Source organism: Dermacentor variabilis, chromosome 10 (assembly GCF_050947875.1).
Source record: "Dermacentor variabilis isolate Ectoservices chromosome 10, ASM5094787v1, whole genome shotgun sequence".
NCBI classification, from domain to species: Eukaryota; Metazoa; Arthropoda; class Arachnida; order Ixodida; family Ixodidae; genus Dermacentor; species Dermacentor variabilis.
The window spans coordinates 70,015,395-70,033,256 of NC_134577.1; the positions used below are offsets into that span (position 1 = coordinate 70,015,395).

The 17,862-nt window shown below is 46.4% G+C and overlaps 1 protein-coding gene across 3 annotated transcripts in view; it reads left to right on the plus strand.

Moving 5' to 3' along the window:
• The first annotated feature begins 8,337 nt into the window (after window positions 1–8,337).
• LOC142560696 (uncharacterized) overlaps window positions 8,338–17,862 on the plus strand; it is a 259,423-nt gene continuing 249,898 nt past the window's right edge. For all 3 annotated transcript variants that reach the window (XM_075672957.1, XM_075672955.1, XM_075672956.1), the window contains exons 1-2: window positions 8,338–8,583; window positions 11,344–11,394. In XM_075672957.1, the coding sequence (XP_075529072.1) occupies window positions 8,458–8,583; window positions 11,344–11,394 (177 nt within the window). In that variant the 5' untranslated portion in view covers window positions 8,338–8,457. The remainder of the gene's footprint in view (window positions 8,584–11,343; window positions 11,395–17,862) is intronic.

Consider the following 17,862-nt stretch of genomic DNA (forward strand, 5'->3'; position numbering starts at 1 on the left):
CAATATAACTGCTGTAGCAGATAATATGAAGACCAAAGTTCTATTTTATGTTTTGTGACTCTACGCCAGCACCAGAAAATCAGTGACGTCACGGATGTTAAAGGCCTTTTTTTTTTAGTCGTTCTCGCACAGTGAAAGCTTCTTAAGCTTGTTGTATTCCGGGGCTAGTTTCTTCTGAAGTCAATGCGTTATATCATAGCCGATAAGAAATTAAGTAGCCTCAAGCAGACGCTAGCCAAATTCATGACGTCACAGCTAACTGGGGCGGGAACTTCAACACTGCGACACCACATGCCCGTTGTTGCAGCTTTTTTTCTAGCTTAGCATCCCTCCCTTCACGGTAACAGTTGTTTTCTTTAAAATTCTAGAAAGGTAGTTTTTTAATGCAGCTCAAGGTATTTTTCTCTTTCAGCGTCCATTTAAGGCCCGTTGAGATCTACGCCAACAATCTCTTGTTTTCTCGCTGAAGATCCACGAATAATTCCACGATACACTGTCAAACCAATCCGCGCCCATAAACTGCAATATTAGTAATCAAAGTCAATCAGTTTAAAGCCTTTCTAGCTCTCATTGCCGATATCAGGACCAAGTCTGTATTATCTCGCTTCTATATCATAGCGAATTGTGTTAGCTGTTGGCTTTGTTAGTAACCCTTACACACCTGCTTCCATTTTTCTGATGTATTAAATATGTTTTTCTCTTAGTCTCTATATTATTTTCGGTCTTGTTATTGTGCATTTATGTGATTAATTTATTCTGATTGTCTAAGAATGTTACGATTTTGATGCAACCACTATGTATGCCTTGTAACGAACCACCGGCCTAGTCAAGCTGTTTTTCCAACAGATTTTAGGCTTTGGTATCCACCAGAACACTTGTCATTCTGAAAGAAGAAGAAGAAACTTTATTAAAGAATAGTCCGGCAGTTCTTGCTGTGGTGGCCTCAGGTGACGGCTCGAAGTCCTTGGACTCGAGCGGCATCTTCGGCTTGCCGGATGGCCCAGAGCTGGTCCGCCAGCTCTGAACTTCTGATAGCCGCCTTCCGGAATAAAAATAAATTGAAATTGAATCACTGAGAACGGATTTAGCCGTCGATAAGTATGAGAGAGCTTTATCAATAGCGTCGTCAAACGGATTTCTGTACCTAGATAACCAAGCTCATTTGTCCATCCGTTGTTCTCTCTCGTACTTTTTTTCCGTTCTCTTGCACAACTTACCGATAGTATTCATTACATTCTTAACAGGCATGTTAGGTTGGGTTCAACATTCATAACGTAACCGGTCTTTACAAGCGTTCTCAGTGGTTTGTAAATTTGTAGTAATCTGCACTGAGTGGACATGGCGTCATTGGCGCTTTCCGGCACCTGCAATCGCTTTGAGCGCTTACGATATGCAAGCAGAAGGCATTCAAGATAAGTATTCCATACGCTCAGAAATCAGTCACAAATGGTTGTGCAGTGAACGTCATCTCTAATTATTTGCGTCGCGATAAGCTATGATGCCGTCAGATCAGCGCCAGCGACCGCTAAAGCGATGGCTTGGACGGCAGGTGCTGTCATGAGATATGATGATAACGTCAGCGCATTATGGTGAAATGAAAACTCGCCGAGCATGCAGGTTAGTTTATTTCACTAAATGCTCAACGTCCTTTGTTCATTTCTTGCCACCACTTAACTGAACTGGCAAAAGAAGATATCGCGTACAGCCACATGTACAGTGTCACTGAAAGGGTTAATAAAATCATCAAGCGTTACGGTAATAAAATAATGGGAAGAAAGATATCAAACATTTCACATTCAGTCGTTCGAACACGCCTCTGGGAAATCGGAGCAGAGAGCAGTGCATTTTTTTTTTCAAAGCAAAACGAACGGATTTTCAGACCTAACATGATGCCGTTTGTGTATCGTTACTTTAGTTCGAGAAGGTGCCTTTTGTGTTAATTTCGCTTTATTCTGGATAAGTTGCCGTCAAAATAAGAGATTGGGTGCATTAGAGGTTCGTCGAAGCTGTCGATCTTGGCGAAAAAGTTTGGTCTTCCATACTATTATGTCGGTATGTTGAGCGTGTCCTATAAGCGCATTGCATATATATATATATATATATATATATATATATATTTGGAAACGTGTGTGTCTAAACCCAGCTCCGAATGTGGTCATCAACCACTTCGGCCATTTACAGCGCAAATGTATGGACGCCGAAATCTCTCCAAACGTGGTCGCACCTTCACTGAGCGCAATCGGCTCTCTTTCAAATTACTGAGGACGCGCTGAATAAAGTGCCGTTTCTGCTTTCTGGGTCACTTATTATTCGGCAGAGATCTAACGCTGTCACCCTAATGCGAAATCGATTCATTAGCGCTGCCGATAATTTAAGCACTGTCTTATTTGAATCAACCGTAGAATGGCAAGTTGGGCAAGTTGGTGGATGTTTATCTTGTAAAAGGGGAGTATTGCCCCATGAACACACGGATAGCACAGACAACAGAAGTAGAAGTTGACAGAACGTGCCAGGAGTGGACAGGATGATATTAATCTGTTGGCGGCAAGCGAATACTGTGATTCGACGCCTGTGCGTTCTCCTATGACGGCATACCCGATTGGTGGTATTTCCGTATTTACGTTTTTTCGCATGAGTATTTGTTGCCACCTAAGTACCGCGTAATCTGTCATGACAGTGGTTATATGCGAGAGATCTGTGGATATCACCGTTTACATTGCCATTAAAAATGTATTTCTGTTCTTTTCACTGCGTCGTGCAGCCAGCATGTCTGGAAAATTAGCTACAATAGTAGAGAAGCTTGGGCTATTTGGTGGAAGTTCATATTTCACAAGCAGCAGCGCTAAAAAGAACAAGACGACGGAAAGAGGGTCCAAACGCCATGGCCTCTCAGATTTGCACGCGCCGGCTTTGGCGTGCCGGTGCTCGCAAATCTTAGAGTCCATTACGATGCATGCCTCCTTTCTTCCTCATCGTCTTGTTAGCATTGCGGCTCTTCAAATATGGACTTAGGTACCTTATTGTTGTATTAGTTTATCGGTCGCCAAATCAGTAATTCTGATAAAAAAAGGTTAAAGAAATCAGAGTTCGTGGCTCGAAATGAATCGGTGTTCTGCGTTCGAAGAAAACTGCAGTTGCTCAACAGTGTTTGAAAAAGTCAGGACGAAACTTTCACCGAAATATCCCTTAAGCGACAGCGTTAAGGAGCCCGTGTCTCAGAAAACCCGGCGTTGGCGTTGGCCGTCGCTTTGGCAAAAAGAATTGCTAGCGAAAATTCCCAGCCATTCATACCCAGCCACTTCTCTACCACCAAAGTTGTTCATATCTTGTCTTTCATTCTTTACAAAGCTATTCCTAGGAATTTTGAGAACGGCAGCCAACAAACGAAACTAATGAAACAACCCCCCCCCCCCCCCACCCATTACTCCTCTCCTCTAAATAAAATTCGCATAACCAGGCACGTTGCCGTAGCAAACGGCATGTAAGTGCGAAAAGAAAATAACAGTGCCGGAGCGGATCCCCAATCGTATCCTAGCCGACTGATACTCGTCACATTTCATATTCCATTTATATCGTGGCCTAATATCTCTTCTATGCAGCAGACTACTCTGTTAATATTTGATCAATGACAGACCACTACTTTTCTTTTGCTAAAAGGTACTGTCTGCAGAAGACGTGAACTTGAGTTTCCCATTATTGTTACTCAGGGGTACTCTGCCGTTGCTCTGCCGAAGGATACTTCTTTAGGTGTACCTAGGCCCCACTCAGCTTCATATGTGCAGTATGTTATCTCGTCAAATCAATAAAGCTTGCGCATGCCAATTCCCTATTTGCGGCTATTAAGCCATTCGGACACACCCGGAAGGCACTCGGCTGCACTCTAGAATCCGTCGCATGGCGTCGTCGGAGCCGGTAGCGCTATTTCTTTTACCCTCTGTAAACGGTCCGTATGTTGCTCGCATAACGACTAACGCCAACGAGAGTACAAACGCACCATACATCATCGCAGAAAAAAAAAACTTAAAAAAATTGCAAGCGCACAGACGGAATCACTTAGACAAACACCTGCTGGGGGAAACTGCCACGTTCTTCCTCTTGCAAGCGAGAGAGAAGGAGATTCTTGAATATGGGAAGGAAAGGTTGGGGTAAAGTGCAGCGCAGTAACTGTCTCTCAGCAGAGGACACCTCAACCGCGCTGCACAGGGGGTAGGAATTGTTGCTATTCGACGCAACGCACGGGGCAAGGGTTACACGGCGCTTGTTTTCACAAGCCAAGAAATGCTGATTTATTTGTGTGTGTGTCTGCTTCTATCGACCTATGCGTGCATCTGCGGCCACATGGGCAGAGCATCAGCGCGCTGCCCTGCTGGGCCAGGTTCGAAACGAATCGCATGTATTGTAAGGTTGAATGGAGCCGGCCGGACGGTGTGCTAAGAAAGTGGTGCTGGGCGATCCTTACAATGCTTCGCCTTAAAGGTGTCTAATGTGAATACCACACGGACTGAAAACCACGATTGTCCGCAGGCATCTCCTGAAGACTTATCTTGTTTTTGACAAGATTCACTGAGGGAGTACTTGTGGAATTGTCAGCACCCAATTTGAGTTAAGTTATATGCCGTGTCGAGGGGCCACAACCCCCCATCACAATGGAATGATATCAATTGCCAATAATCTATATTACGAATAAAAGAAAAAGGGAAGTGTTTGCGTATGTCTCTACTTTTTCTTGTTCGGAAGCATTAAAAAACATTCCACAACGACTGTAGCGGGCACGGTGTGTGGCCGTGATTTGTAAAACGGGTAGTAGCGCAAGCACCTTCGCAGGTTTTAACACTGTCTAGGAAAATTGCAAGGTCAGTAATATGCAGCACGATTTTCTTGTTTTTGTTTTTCTGCTCACCTCTGTCATGAAATTATGGAGAATGCTAAAAAAAGCTTCCGATTTTGCAAACTTGTTTTCACCGAGCGCGACAACCTAACAGCGATAATGAAAAAAAAAGAACGAACGCGCACAAGGCATTGTGTTGGACTAGTTCGCAGAAATTGCTGTTGAATATTAAATACCTGTTTTCCAGAAACACAGAAGTCATAGGTAGACACGAAAAATCCGAAACAGATAAAGAAGTAAAATAGACTTTCCGATAAGTAATTATCTAAGCACTGGTCAGGATGTAAAATTAGGCCGACGCATATATTACCATGATATTTGGAAAAGGCGGGGTTGTTATTTTGAGCGGAGAAAGCGAGAAATTGCCAGTAAGAAGCAGGCCACTAATGCGAATTAGAGAAATAGCTTAGATTTTCAAGATGGTGCACGTGAGCAAACGTAAGGCTTTCGCGCACAAGGCCTATAGGGCAGCGTGAATCAACAGTTGAGTCGCTGAAAAAAATGGAGGCAGAGAGTCGGAACTGAAACAAAGTGAAACTGCAATACCGCAGGGGACAGCCATGCTCAACTAAGACACCAGTGACCTAATAAATTCAGCGCCGAATGCGAGACTTGACACTTGCGGATTATATGTATTACTAAGCCGCTAAAGTTGATTTAAGCTGTAAATATAATAACATGCCAACTTACCCGTGAGAGAACGGCCACAACAACGAGAACGTGTTTTTTTACTGTTGCCTTTACTCCAGGCATTCTTGTGAGAATGGGTTCCTCATAAACGCGATATATAGGTCAACGGTGTTACTGAAATGTTGTTATTGTTATAGACACACTATTTTCTTCGAGTAAATGTTCTGGGAATTCGTCTTTATGTTTACCAAGAGCATCTTGAAAACTCATGCAGTAGTGAACAGAAAAGTCAAAATATCGAGAAGAACTTTGATGATCCCCAAAGGTAAAACAACAAAACAAGTGCAGCCAAATTGGGTCGTTCAAATGACTTGAGATAAAGTTTTATGTCTGGCTGCATTGTATAATTTATTAACTATTGATCATTAGGAATTTTTATGATACGTGGCATTGTTTTTTCAGACATTTCTCCGAAGCGGGAATGCTGTTATATACTTTCATTTTGACTTGTAAAGGTACTGCTTTAAGCCGTAACTGCCTGCATACAGATAACGCCTACCACTGTATTTAAAAATGATGAGTGGATTCGAAACTTTTCCGCGACTACACCAAATGTGGCAAATTTCGTTCCCATGGACCAATGACCACAGTGCACTTCATTAGCGTTCTCAGCGGTTGTGTCAAGAAATGACATGAGAAGCAAATGTTCACTCATTGTACTGAAGCAGCTATCGAATGCGTCTATATACGTCATTTTCTTTCAGAAATAGCCATGAAATGTAAGACTGGCACGCAGGATTGCCCCGGCGCCGTACTCCGCGTATGTGTCGAGGGGGCGTTTCAACTGGACGAATGTTCCAGAATAAATGGTTAGTCAATTACACTTTCTGTCTTAACCTCTCTACGTAAACAAGATCTAAGACGACCTTCCAGGAAGGATTCGAAGCGTAAGCTATCGATTGACATAATAAAGCACACCAGAGACCCTCAACTGCGCCTCTCAACACACAGAGTTCAACACAAGCAAGATGGTGGACTTCGTGCTAGAAGCGTAATAATGATGCCTGAACGCAGGCTGGTGGCATAGTTCCTGCGATTCTTAGCCCCTCTCTCTGTCTCCTGCTCTCACTCACAATCAAGTTTTCAATCGTGGCCTGAGCTTTACTGAGCTACAGTCGGGACTAGTTACACGTCCAGGAAAGACTGGCTACAGAATCGCGTATTTGTTTTCTTAAATGCGAAGCGTTTCTTGGCGAACATTTGCCACTTTGACATATCTATCTATCTAGCCGCCTACGTCTTGGTGCTGTCACGGTCGTTGCGTTAACTTGGTGTGTAGCAAAATGTGCATAATATGGTAAGCATATATGACGAACGTAAGTGACCGGTCACGACATGAATATCAAGACATGTGTGTCATGTAGGTCATGAGACAGCCGCCTACATATTGGTCCTCTCATGGCCATTTCATTACCTTAGTTTGTACAAAATTTGGCATAGTACTACAATAGTGTATGCCGAACAAAATGATAGGTTACGACATGAATGTCATGACATGCGCGTCATGTAGGTCGCGAAACAGCTTCTGCGTCTTGGTGCTCTCAAAGGTGGTTTCCTTAACACGGCAGGCTCCCCGCACACTGCTTCGCATATCATCGATTCCCACAGGGTGTGGGATCTGCCGGATTTTTATTTTGTAATGAATAAATCAAAAGGCGCAAGGTCAGCAAAATAGTCGATTCATTGCCCTCAGTGCAGCCGCTGAGTCAGCTCGATCGCGAGTACTTGGCGCGAGTGTGAGCCCTTGGGCTTCCAGCTGTTCTTGCTCGACATCCCATGACTTCGTCTACGCTTGACGCTACCTGATTAAAAGTGTAATACACACCTTTACAGTTGGTGGTTATGCTGGGTCTTCAAGAACATCTACACACTGAAACTCTGGTCTCGGAGTCAGTAACCAGACTACTGACTCTATCCAGCAGACATTACTGACACCGCCCGTGGCCTTCTCTGGCGGTCTTGGCCACAGGTGGCCAACGGTGTTCAGCGGTAGCGATAAGCACGACGTCAACCACTGGCTGTCTTCTTTGTAACGGGTGAGTTTACATGTGGTTCACCTTCCTTGCGTTCCTACTCGTTGTCTCCCACGTGTAGGCGACATTCAACCACGCCAGAGGAAAACTATAACCGTCGCATTTCAGGAGGCAGGAACTGCGTCGCCATCGACCTGTTGAAGTCCTCCATTGTTGTCTTTGAACGTTGTTGACCCTAATGAAAACAGCGTTCCCGCAGTCACCCTAATTGCTGTAAGAGCAGAAGTGTCTGTACTAAACGAACGCCTCTCTCGCTCTCTATGAAAAGTTACGACGCCACTATCGGTGCTTTCTCTCAACACTGCAAGGGCCAAGGTCGTTTAGCCCTCGGTAGCATGCGCAACAAGAGCTGGTATTCAGGGCGTTCTCTACGTTGTGGAAATTGGGGTTCTCCAATCCTGCTGTCACGTCGTTATGTTCGACTGGGAATTTCTCATGCGAAATAACGCCACCAAAAACTGTGCTCGTGCTGGAGTAAAACTATTGCCACTGGGTTATGTAACATTTGCCGGCGCCACCTTTCTCCCCACTATTCGCATCCTTTGGGAAAACATGGCAATAGCGCTGCACTCATCTGCCATTGTTCTCGTTTTCTGTGGAGCTGTCTCCGAAGCAGCTGTGTCTCCATTATTCCTTCGTAATTCTTCATAACCCGCAAAGGTATCCCCCTCCCTTTAGCCACGCTTGACATTTCAGCTAGCTTCTGGGGTAGCATTCTGTAGGAGTCCTCCTAGTGAACATGTACATTTCTTCTGCTGTTGACGTTCTGCTTGGCTGCGGCGCCTAGCTGCTGCGCACGTGCAGTGCAGCACAGCCAATAGAACTTCAACAGCAGACGAAATAGACATGCACACTAGGTGGACTCTTACAGAATACCTGTCCAGTTCCACAGTTGTCTGTAATCCACTTCCTACAACATTGAAAGTTCTCTGCGGCGAAGCACTATGCCGCGATCAGCCCCTTGGTAATATGGTCAGTGCCGATGTACCACGAATGCTTTGTGTGCTTCATCCCACTAGGAGGTCGGTCATTTAGGCATACTTCGCGCTTCTGCCGTGCCATCAACTGGTAACCTTACTTACGAGCGACGTTGAGAGTTTGTTCACCTGTTTGCCCAGTATCGTTCGTCATTCGACGTCACTTAGTATACTCTGGGGATCATATTGATGGTAAGCCACTCCATCGATACTAGCAAACTGTACTGCTGCGGAAACGATTCAACGGATGCTGACGGCATGGTGATGGTGCGTGTGCTAGCCTTCTTTCTTTTGGAAGCCAAAGGCAGAGTCAGTCTGGCACGTCTAGGCTGCCTGGATACCACCGCTACTCGCCGTTGAGGGTTGTGATACGTTCGCCATTGTGGTACAGCTAAGAAAAAGCCGCCGTACAGACGCGCCGTTGCGGGTACTCGGAAGTGGCTGGGGTTGCCTCTACTTGACCCTTGAAATAGTGCCACGCTAGGTGGAATCCGGTAACAGTTTAACAGCGTTTTGCTCCGTGAAATGGAATTCTAGGCTTATTGAAAAATGGAAAATAGTTTTTTCTGTCATAACGTATCATACTTGGTAGAGTAATGATATCATCACATCCCATACTATTTGCCAAAGTGTTCAAGTTTCGCCCTAAAACCGGTGACACAAATATGCACGTCAATCAGTTTCTGGGGTCGCCATTGTGGTACACAGCGACGCGGCGCTGCTCAAAGGGGGTCACCAACCTGAACAGTGGCGCTGCTATCAAGGCACTCTAAACGCGCCTTTGTAGACCTTCTAGCCCGCCAGCCGCTGGCCATGCAGGTGCTGTCAATAGCTTACCGCGCGCAGTTCTTCCGTAGAAATAAAAAAAAAGATCGCCAACGGTGCGGGAGATATCCGTAGTCTTACACATTTGACCAATCTGCATTTCGCACTCTTATGAGAGGCTTTTATAATAATATACAAAAAATGCTGGAACCTTCGAGAAGCGTTGACGTACAGTGGATAAAATGGGCAAGTGTGTTTCGGAACTAACTGGTTAATATCGCTTTCACGGACGAGAGGACAGCGACAGAGGAAAGGGTGTTAAACAAAGGTGGGGAACAACATAATGCATAAGGGCGTGCAGGAGTTAGCTAGCCTCGCAGAATATCTAGAATAAGAAATTTCGCGCAGGTGCCAGGGTCTGATTCTCGATCAGCGTAAGAAGCGAGGAGGGGCGGAGGCCTTGATTAAAAATCGGTACAAATTCGCGAAATTTCTTGGAATATCTGCGGTGAGAGTTTTTTCACCGCTCTCTGTGCAGAACTGAATTTCAGTTAACAAAAAACAGAAATTCCTAATGGAAGCCTAGTAGCGCGAGCCTTAATTCGTGACTATATAGAATCGTTTCAAGCTCACTGCGACCTTTGAGACACAGCAATGAATGGACAGGAGCATCACCTCATTTGTCGGCCAACCTGGTTTTTTTTAAATTAACGTTTGTTGGTGGCTAGTTAGTGCATGCTTCCTAAATGAAAACGGCGCAACACTCCAAGAAAGTGAGAGATGAAAGGAAAGGGTGTTGCTCGCAACTAACTTTATTCGTTCAAGACATTGCAATGTAGGACACTATAACGTAAAGCTATTCCAAACTTTTCTATTCCAATTCGGCAATCTGTCTTCCTGGATTGTTGAAGAAATTTCCGGGCCACCCCCACTTCACCTGTCTGTCACTCGACGTCCCGAAAACAGAGATATGTCCCATCTGATATGAAGTGTACAGGCTGATTATGGATGATTAAACCTAACAAAAGAAAAAAATATTTATTTCTGATTTGACGCTTTTCTGCATTGGCCCTCTGCTATTGGTCAGAGGTTTTCGGGCGGCGCTCACTACATGTGTCTGTCACGGGACGTCACAAAACCGCGAAAACTTACCGCGTCAAGGTGACATGTACGCGTTAAAGATGCATTAATATGTCGAACAAAACAAGTTTTTTTTCCTGAATAGCTGGATACTGCCCTCTTCCGAAAGGAATAGAAGATGTGTGCCGACGATCGCTCAGGCGCTGTCTATTCGCACCTGTCGGAGACCATGTATTTATTTGCGTATAATAAAACTTCTTGCGTGACCTCATAACGGTATCGAACCCTTTCGGCATGTATACAAGATCGCTTTACCAACTGTTCCTCACTAAGGATCCGTTTTAGGGGCATTCTTGACATTCCGTTACACGCCACCGACATTTTCGACCAGCCACCACATGCTAAGCAAAGGGAAATGGACCAATCGCAGACGCCGGCACCACGCTCCTCATCCGGTTATCTATTTGCCCTGCGCTAGCTCGGCCCCTTCGAAGCCCTCTCCACTTCAGCGTGCTTCTCGCCTCTTATCAGCCAATAAGATAAGAAAAACCGCTCAATGTAGCCATTGCTAATCGTTTTTCAAGAAAACAAAATTGACCTCCTATAAACAAAGAGGGCGTTTGCTTGCGCTGTTCAGACAACGCTGCGGGACACAGCCCCAAGGCTTCCGCCGGTGGTTACGGAAATTTGACGTCAGAAGTTTGGAATACAAAGCGATTGGAATAGTTTTACCCTATAGGGCCTTATAGTCATGACATGCATGCACAGCAAGGCTCCACGCATCATGCCACCATAGATATGTCAATATCGAACACGTGCTAGCTTAAAAAGCATCTAGAAATTGAATTTCAGTACTGCGCAACCCTACTGACGTATCGCTAATACAGATCTTTTTTTTTTTCTTGCGTAGTGTGCCTCCAACATTCCTCCTGCCAGCACATCCTTGCTCCTACTAAGAATGGTGATCCTTTTTAATTCTTTACTCCACTCACACGATTTGCATTGCAGGGGTAAATGTGCGGAGAGGCTATTCTTAATGGAAAGTTAATTTTCTCTCGCTCTGTCGTTACCGCGTCGGCCCGCTTGGCCGTTGCAAACTTTCCCACAGCTGAGCGAAATTTCCCAAACGACAAACACCTCACAGTTCTCGCGGGGTCTTGCATGCCTCATACCACATATGGATGGCTCGGGTGTTCTTGAAATCTGCGGGCACAGGCCCGACAGCTTCCTTGTTGCAGAGAAGATCAAGGGCACCTTACCTTTAGATAGCGATCATCAGCCTAGGTGGGCAATAAAATTATTATAACAATGTTAAGCTAGTATAAAGCTAAGGCATACTTATAAAACGAGCTATACGTTAATGTAGAAGAACAACTTTATTAACTAGCAAATCTGAGTGGTGTACATGGGTGGAGCCCCTATTGCAGGGCTTCACTGGCTTCTGCGGCGCATCGGGCCCGGTCGACGGTCGCCAGCTGGCTTCCCAAGCACAGTTCGGTGAGTCGCGCCTCCCACAATCAGTTAGCGAGCGTCTCCAGAATGAGAGTCGAGACGGCTACAGCATGACGCCTCGGGCATTCGTATGCGATGTGCGTCAGTGGGTCTTCACACCAGGGACATTTGTCTTTGTGTCTCTCGCGGTACATCTTGTGTAGCTTCTGCAAGTGACGAAAGATATTCGACTGTAGTCGGCGCCAGTCCCTTGCCTGCCCCGGCTGAGTTTTGGTTCGGGAGGAGCCTTTGTTCATCGGCTGAGTGTTTCCACTTGAAAATATTCGGCCGATGAACAAAGGTTCAGCGTGTGCTGCAGTGGACGGCAGCGAACGGTTCAACCCGTTCGTCTATCCGGCGTCAGAGTTTACGGTTGTGTCTTTGCCACTGCTAACGCTTAGCAAGACTATTGTGGGCCGCTCAGAGGTGTGCCACGTGGCTGTCCACCGCAGATGTTTCCGGTGTGGTCTGACACCTTTTGGTGGTGGCATTGTAGATTTATTTCAAAAAAGCGCTCCTTACTCTTCTGCCAGCCTGCCCAGACAGCCCACCACTGAGTGGTGGGCTGTCTGCCGTTTCTTTTTCCAGTCACTGAGTTTGGTCGTCTCCAGGGATTGGTGTGCTGTTGTCGTGTTGCATATCATTTCAAACTATGATATAATGGACACTGCCTAGCATTTCGTTCAGGTCGCTCCAGGTGACTCGCCTTTCGTCACTGACAAAAGTTAGATCATGTGTGGTATTACGAACGACGTTGTTGCATGCTCTAGTTAGGTCGCCTGGCAGCGTGATCAGCAAGAGTCCATGTGTCTGTGCCGTTCTTAGAAGGTTGGAGCCCTTTGCCGTGCCTCTCTTGTATCCCCACTCTGAGTGCCAGCAGCTGGGGCCGCGAGGTGCAGTAGCGTATCTCGTTGCACGAGTAGGCTGGATAGGTGGTTCACTAAGTGGGCTTTCCGGTCTCTGGATGAACTGTAGACGTTAGTAAAGACGCACTTTGGTCTTCGTTTCTTCATAGGCCAGTTTGTTAAAATTTGGTGCTGAATTGGTGCTCCCGTTGCCGGAGCTCTGGTGATGGCCAAGTCCTTTCGAGCCGCGTTGCCACCACTGAGTGGTAGGTGGTCCGAATCCGTGTATAGGCAACTACACTATATAGGTCTCGGTTGTTTGCCCACCTCTTGCAAGCAGATGAGGTCGGGAGGAACTAGCGCCGGGTTTGCGTATTGTGTTAGTATCACGTGTTTGTGTAGTTATCGGCAGTTCTACTGCCATGCAGTGAGATTCTGTTGTTGCCTGGCTATGTTGTTAGCCATAATGGGGAGCTTCGGAGGTTGTGGTATCCGTGGTGTCTGTCCGTGGTGACCATAATCTTTGCGCTCAACTTGTCCGAGGCGAGGCTGTGTCGTCGCTCGCATGGTCGTTGTAACTTCTGCATGGAGTCGTCTACGTTTCATTTTGGTTATTGGAATTTGGTAAACACGTTATGCATTTGCGCTCGTAGTCGCCCTTGCATTTGCTGAAATTGTTGAATTTATTGCTGCTGTAGTGAAAGAATGTGTTCGACTTGCTTCAGCGCCACTTGCGATGTCGCTCCTTGTGGCGAAAGTTGTGTTCATGCTGGTGGCCGCTTTGACAGCGGTTGTTGGGTTGGCTGCTTGAATTATGTCACGAGTGGTGGTTGCTGTTGCAGCGATGGAGTGAGTGGTTCGGGTTTCAGTGTTTCTATTAGCGCCGTGAGCATAGCTACCTGTCACTTGAGCGTTTCTGCCTCTTTCATTGTGCTGTCTAAGCTGGCTTCAAGTTGTCTGCCCTCTGAGATGGCTCTCTTGTATTTCTCACTCGGCGTCACGAGTTTTGTTGCGGAAGCCGTCACCCCGCCCAACTTACCTGTACGGGTGTATTCTGAGAATGTGTCTTCGATCCCCGCTCCTTGTTGCGTCGTTCCATAGGTGCCTTCCTTGTTAGGGTCCCGGATTAGGGTCTTTGTTTCTGCGTACTTGTTGATGGGGTGAAGGAGTTAGTGCTCTGCACGGATTTGTAGCGGGATCTGTCCATACTGATGCTTCTGCTCCTCGGACTTCGACCCGCCCTGCAGTCTTCTTCCCGGTTCTCGGAGGAGAACCATTTTAGTTGCAAGGTGGTGGGGGTGGTGGTCTGTGGACGTGGCGTCCGAGATGCACGTGGTTGCTGCGGTTATATTAAGCGCGTGCTACAGCTCTTGTAACCGGTAAGACGGGCCCCACCGTACGAGGGACAGTTCGGTTCACAGGGGTGGACGTCTTTCACTTTGATTCTCGAGGCCGTACGCTTTATAGATTCGTAGGATTTGGACAAATGTCCGCGCTGTCATTTGCCGCAGCAGATCTTGCCGACTTGAACGGTATCACAAAATGGGTGATACAAGACTCTCCTTTGCATTAGTATACGCTTTTCGGTAGTATGGGCCCACTGAACGTCAGGGTGGCACTTTGGGTGTCACCGATCATGCGGGGCAGTGTCATCTCGACTCCTTGCGTGTGAATCCTCATGTTGGAAAGTAGGGTTTTTGACGGAGTGTGTCGCGGCATGCCATGCAGCGCTCCTCTCAGTGTGTCTTCACCGGTGGTTGCGTATGCTTCGACGGGATGGGCTGTTTTGTTCATGGTCTGGAGGCGGACTCCCAGTGCTTTCATGGCTACCTTGCAGTGCGGAGTAGAGAGGATGGCTATGTGAGAGATTGACTTGATTCACAGGAGAAATTGCTCCCCAGAAAATTAATTGTGGCAAGCTTCAATCATTGCTGTCACCAGTGCTGGTGTTATGATGCTACGTAGCGGTAAGCCCTGAGTCGGTCAAATAACGATCTTGAAATTGTCCTCTGGTAGAGGTGGGACCTTGGGTGGTTTTCTTCCTTTCGGAGATGGTGGTCACTTGGTGTCTATGTTCATTTCCAGCTTCTCTATGACCGGCGTTTTGTGGCGGTTTCGTTCGAACGCTTATTGCTTTTGTTGGCATTGGGGTTAGCACCATTTGCCAGTCTGCATCGGTATCGGAGGGTTGATGGAAAGTAGATTATGTCCATTAAGCTGCGTATGGTTGGTTAGGTACGCCGTCCACGTGCCGGGCCCGGTGAGGTCTGTTCCTTCTTCGCCATCCGCGTTAAACTAAACTTTAAACAAGTAAAGGCATGAAACTTCTTCAGTTCATTTATAATTTATACGACTACTCGAAAATACTTGAATAATAAAAATCAAGTGCCTGAAAAATAGAACAGCGCTTGTTTGCCATCTTTGGGGAATCGAAAGAACCTTGCATGCACCACAAAGCTGCACAAATGTTGTGATTCCCCTACACAGTCAACTTGTTATCAGGTTCGAGCTCGTCTACCTCAATATTTTGTTTAAAGTACTACGTAAAGAACTTTGGTTTCTTTCACCTAATATTAGTTGGTTTATGTTATTATTGTATTAGTTATAAAAACATTGCAGCAGCAGGCCCCATCGGCCCATTTTAGGTTATAGAATTTTAGCATCTGCATTTTGTTTAAGCAGCCATCCGCCGTGAAGGCGGTGCGAAATTCAACAACGATATTAGTGGGCGCTTTTCACTGCTTGATTTTAGTGTCGGTATTGTATTGTTGTGCCCCCGTCATCATTAGTGCTCCGTCCTCGCCTTCGTCACACAGTCGCCGTCCCTCCAGCATTACAATCGAATTTCCGTCATACCATCGTCGTGATTCCATCGTCGTCACTATAGTGTCGTCATCTGATCATCACGATGCCGTTACCGTCTTCGTATTCTCATCATTCCATCGTCGTTTTGCATTCGCCATGCCATCGTAGTCATTCCATCGTCCTCATTGTCTCATAGTGGTTCCAGTGTTGCCAATCCATCGCCGCCATGCCGTCGTCGTTATGCCATAGCTATCAAGTAGTCGTTGTCAAAGAGTCATCTTCATACCGTCATGGTTGTTTTCTCTATCGTCGTCATTCCTTTATCGTCATGCCTGGCATGTGAATAATGAGCGGAATAAGAGTAACTTTAGCAAGGCGGGTCCCAGTGAAAATGTGTCAAACTGGATCGCCTGTTCGTCAACCAGAAACTACCTTCTTCACAAATAGCAATGAAAGGTTGGCTTCAACCGATTATCGCAGCTCATGCTGCTACTCCTGGTGCTGCTGTGGAGATGAATAGCTCTTGCAGAATGCGTGGGTAATCTGGAAAGTAGTTTCGTTCCCACGCCGTTGCCATCGTAACAATGTCATCGCACTGGCAGCTGGCTACAATGTAGTACGATTGGCTGGTACCAGACATAGTGTAACCACCAGAAATAAGCGTATCGGCGTGGCCATCTGTGACAGGCGATGATTCACGTAAACGTGGGCGTGAGTTTCAACACCTACACGCCGTCGTTGTCAAGCCGTGGTAGCTATCTTATCGTGTTCATGCCACTGCAATCATTCTGTCGTTGTCACCTTTATGATATGTTCACCCAATTATGGCCATCACGTTGTCATATGTCATCATTACGCCGCCATCTTCCAGCCGTCGTTATACGTCATCTTCATTCCGTAGTCCCAGGTCCATCGTCAACACTTCATTGTCGTCATGCATCAGCGCGAAAGTGAATATGTATCGTCGTCACGCGTATACAGCATAAAATAAAAAAATATGATCTTGTGAAGAAAGCAGCAACACGGGAAATGACAAAACTAGTGTTTTATTGGGCGAACTTGTGCCCTCAAAAACAGGCTACGCTCAAAGAACGGCGACAGCGGCCAACGCAGTCGGCGATCATCGAAAATTTGATCAGTGGGTCAAGTGTGTCTGCTTTTATACATCAATCATCGAAGGTTCCAGCGTAATCGCTTGTGCCCGCGTGTTTTCCGGAAAGTTTTACGCCATTCGCGTCGCGCATACATTAACTCAGATTACATAAGGCTCGGGGAAAACAAACAGCGGATAGAACCATCGATAACTTTCGAGAAAGTTCCGATACATGCAGGCGCGTCCTGCGCTGTGCGACAACATTCGTTATACGTTGAAACGTGGTCATTTGATAAAGATAAACAAGTACACGTGTCAATGCTCATTTGGATTAATTTTGACCAGCGGGAGTTTTTTAAGGTGCACTTAAATCTAAGCACACGTGTGTGCTTTGATTTCACCCCCCCCCCCCCCCATTGAAATGCGGCCGTCATAACCGGGATCTGATTCCGAGACCTCGTGCTTATCAGTGGAACACCATAGCCACTAAGCAACCACGGTGGGTCAGTCACCCTTACGCTTTCATGATCGTTCCAGCTTCGTCATTTTGTCGTAGATAATGCAGTCTCGTCGAACATTTGTCGCAACGCCGTCGTCGTAATTGTGTGGTCGTCGTTGCAACATCGTCATTCCCTTTTCGTCATCCGATTGTCATCGAGCCGAGGTCACCACGTCATTGTAGTCACACAGTCGTCTTCATTCCACCATCGTCATAACACGTCGTATGCAGCTGTCATTTTTCCAACTTTGTCGTTCCCTTCATCACACCGTTGCTGTCCTACGGTCGTTGCGGTACAATTGTCGCCACTCCAATGTTGTCGACCATGGTCGTATCTTCGTGGTCGTTTCTCCGACTTAATTTTCTCGCAATGGGTCAGCTGTTGTCATTCCATTGTCATCATGCCGTCATCGGCATTGCTTCATCGCCATACAGTCGTATTCATGTCGTCATGGCCCTTCGGTAGTCGTCATGCGTGGAATGTACATCTTGCAGTCATCGTCGTTCCACCGTCGCAATACCATTCTGTTCATTCTATCATCGCCATGCCGTTGTCGCCATCGCACCTCTCATATTACCTTCGTCACATCGCGGTTGTCTTGCCGTCGTCGTCATACCATTAGCATCATACGAACATCCGCACCATGTTGACGTCCCATCGTCGCAATCCTACCATCTCATACCATCGCCGCTGCT